Raw genomic sequence first — 2804 nt, 5'->3', positions numbered from 1 at the left:
AAAGAATAGCAGCACTCCCATCATTTGGGAACACACACACACACACACACACACACACACACACACACACTATTGTTAAGATCCAAATAATTTAAAAAAAAAAAGATAATTTACTGCTCTTGCAAAGGGAACAGTTCAACTCACACATCTCACAGCAGGTTGTTCCAATTTGACTGACTTTTCCCTGGGAAAGTAAAAACAGGAGAGACAATGTTATCATACATTCCTGGGAGAAAAAGTATAGATAAGGGAATACTGTGCGCTCAATGAGAGCTTTACCCCTTGGTCTAAGCAAGCTTGGCGATTAAAAGACGGGCAGGCTGTCACTTTGGTCTGCAGCACAAGATTTCCTTCACTATTCAGACCACATGTATATGAGGTGCAACCATTCTCGCTCGTTGTATTGACCTGAAAGAACACGATTCATTCTTACAGTATGTAGCCGCGAACAGTACGACTGGCATGAAAGAGTATTATAAGCTATAGCACTGCATAGAATAGACAACAGAAGTTGTAGCGTGGTATCATCTTGTTTGCATAGGACTTACTTTCACACTGATGAGTTTTCCATCTGGTTGTTGAACGAAGCAGGCGGTGGGAGCACATCGACCACAGCAAGTACCTTCCTCCTTCTCCAGAGTGTACCCCTAAAAATGTGGAGGTTAGTTTTAAGTGTCCATTAATGTAAAAAGACATTGGGAGTTTACTACTGCAAATACAAAGACATAAGATACCTGGATTTTGTTTTCTAAATAAAAAACATCTTATTTACCTTTGTGAATAAAGTGAATCATGGAAAGATGATGTGGCTACAGTTTAATGATGAGCAGGGAAGGAATGCGAACAGACAATTAAGGAATGTGGATTTGTGATTGTATTAATCGGTTATGATGAGGATGAGAAATGACAAGAGTTAAAACAGACAAAATAATTTGAGGATGGCTACCATGGGGCAAGAGGGACAGCTTGTTTTCCTGCAGGACAGTTCATATTTCCTGATTGGACCATCCACTATCCTACACTGACAGCGTGTACACGCATCAACCATCAGCTGCTCCCCTGCCTGTACAAACACATATACAGTATATCAAAATAAAACATCATTTCCAAATGTCTTTTTTATACCAAGGCAGCTACTACTTCTCTGAATGACTTACCCCTATCAGCGTGTGGTTGAGAACACAGGCGTTCACAGGAGCTGCAGAGAGAAAAGCACAAATAATTTCCACAGTCGTTTGTTAAAAAGTAATTCAATCCCCAGTTTGTGTAAGGTCAGATCAGGATAACAATCTCTGGGATGACACCAGAGTCATCTGTTGGACATAAACTGCAACTGCAAGTTGTTATGAAAACACTGTGTGGATGATTTGACTGAAGGGAAAGTTAGATGAATGCAAGCTTGATGATTCATGCATCGCTTGCGAGCTAAAGGGCAGTTTCCTAACCCGGTGCACTGGATTGTCTGTGTGCCTCCTGAGTAAGTCTATGTGTGTATGTATGTGTGTTTACCACAGTGGCAGCGGGGGCAGCAGTCCTCGGTGTCACAGCGTAACTCAGTCCCCAGTGGGCAGGATGGAGTATCCGTAATCGAGCAGCTGACATTTGAAGCAGAGATGAACACCTCATCTCTGACTTTTATGCACTGATGTAAGACACATTTATTATCTGGAGACTTCCATCTGTCACCCACCTAAAGACGACACAGAGATGAGAATTAGATCGATAGAAAGATGAATGCCTTCTTATGTGAGGTAGTAATAAATTTATATGCAGCAGTGAAAAAATAAGACAACAAAAAATAAAGTGAAAGAAACGACAAAAAAATAAGACTTATTTTTTTGCAGTAGGGCAAATACTCCAAATACAGTGGCTTGCAAAAGTATTCGGCCCCCTTGAACTTACCCACATTTTGTCACATTACAGCCACAAACATGAATCAATTTCATTGGAATTCCATGTGAAAGACCAAAACAAAGTGGTGTACACGTGAGAAGTGGAACGAAAATCATACATCATTCCAAACATTTTTTACAAATAAATAACTGCAAAGTGGGGTGTGCGTAATTATTCAGCCCCCTTTGGTCTGGGTGCAGTCAGTTACCCATAGACATTGCCTGATGAGTGCTAATGACTAAACAGAGTGCACCTGTGTGTAATCTAATGTCAGTACAAATACAGCTGCTCTGTGACGGCCTCAGAGGTTGTCTAAGAGGATATTGGGAGCAACAACACCATGAAGTCCAAAGAACACACCAGACAGGTCAGGGATAAAGTTATTGAGAAATTTAAAGCAGGCTTAGGCTACAAAAAGATTTCCCAAGCCTTGAACATCCCACGGAGCACTGTTCAAGCGATCATTCAGAAATGGAGGGAGTATGGCACAACTGTAAACCTACCAAGACAAGGCCGTCCACCTAAACTCACAGGCCGAACAAGGAGAGCGCTGATCAGAAATGCAGCCAAGAGGCCCATGGTGACTCTGGACGAGCTGCAGAGATCTACAGCTCAGGTGGGGGAATCTGTCCATAGGATAGCTATTAGTCGTGCACTGCACAAAGTTGGCCTTTATGGAAGAGTGGCATGAAGAAAGCCATTGTTAACAGAAAACCATAAGAAGTCCCGTTTGCAGTTTGCCACAAGCCATGTGGGGGACACAGCAAACATGTGGAAGAAGGTGCTCTGGTCAGATGAGACCAAAATGGAACTTTTTGGCCAAAATGCAAAACGCCATGTGTGGCGGAAAACTAACATCACTCTGAACACACCATCCCCACTGTCAAATATGGTGGTGGCAGCATCATGCT

At 42.3% G+C, this 2804-nt stretch overlaps 1 protein-coding gene across 1 annotated transcript in view; it reads right to left on the bottom strand.

Annotated features, from left to right (window-relative positions):
- The window catches only part of vwf (von Willebrand factor), a 21762-nt gene that overhangs the window by 654 nt on the left and 18304 nt on the right, over positions 1-2804 (bottom strand). The window contains exons 46-51 of the mRNA XM_005933059.3: positions 1510-1690; positions 1158-1198; positions 947-1063; positions 549-647; positions 280-408; positions 145-184 (exon numbers count right to left, since the gene is read on the bottom strand). Coding sequence (XP_005933121.1) covers positions 145-184; positions 280-408; positions 549-647; positions 947-1063; positions 1158-1198; positions 1510-1690 — 607 coding nt within the window. The remainder of the gene's footprint in view (positions 1-144; positions 185-279; positions 409-548; positions 648-946; positions 1064-1157; positions 1199-1509; positions 1691-2804) is intronic.

Source organism: Haplochromis burtoni, unplaced genomic scaffold (genome assembly GCF_018398535.1).
Source record: "Haplochromis burtoni strain Fernald_Lab_line unplaced genomic scaffold, NCSU_Asbu1 Contig_164, whole genome shotgun sequence".
In the NCBI taxonomy this organism is placed as follows: Eukaryota; Metazoa; Chordata; class Actinopteri; order Cichliformes; family Cichlidae; genus Haplochromis; species Haplochromis burtoni.
Note: the sequence above shows the minus strand (reverse complement) of the source record. Positions and strands in the feature narration are given on the sequence as shown.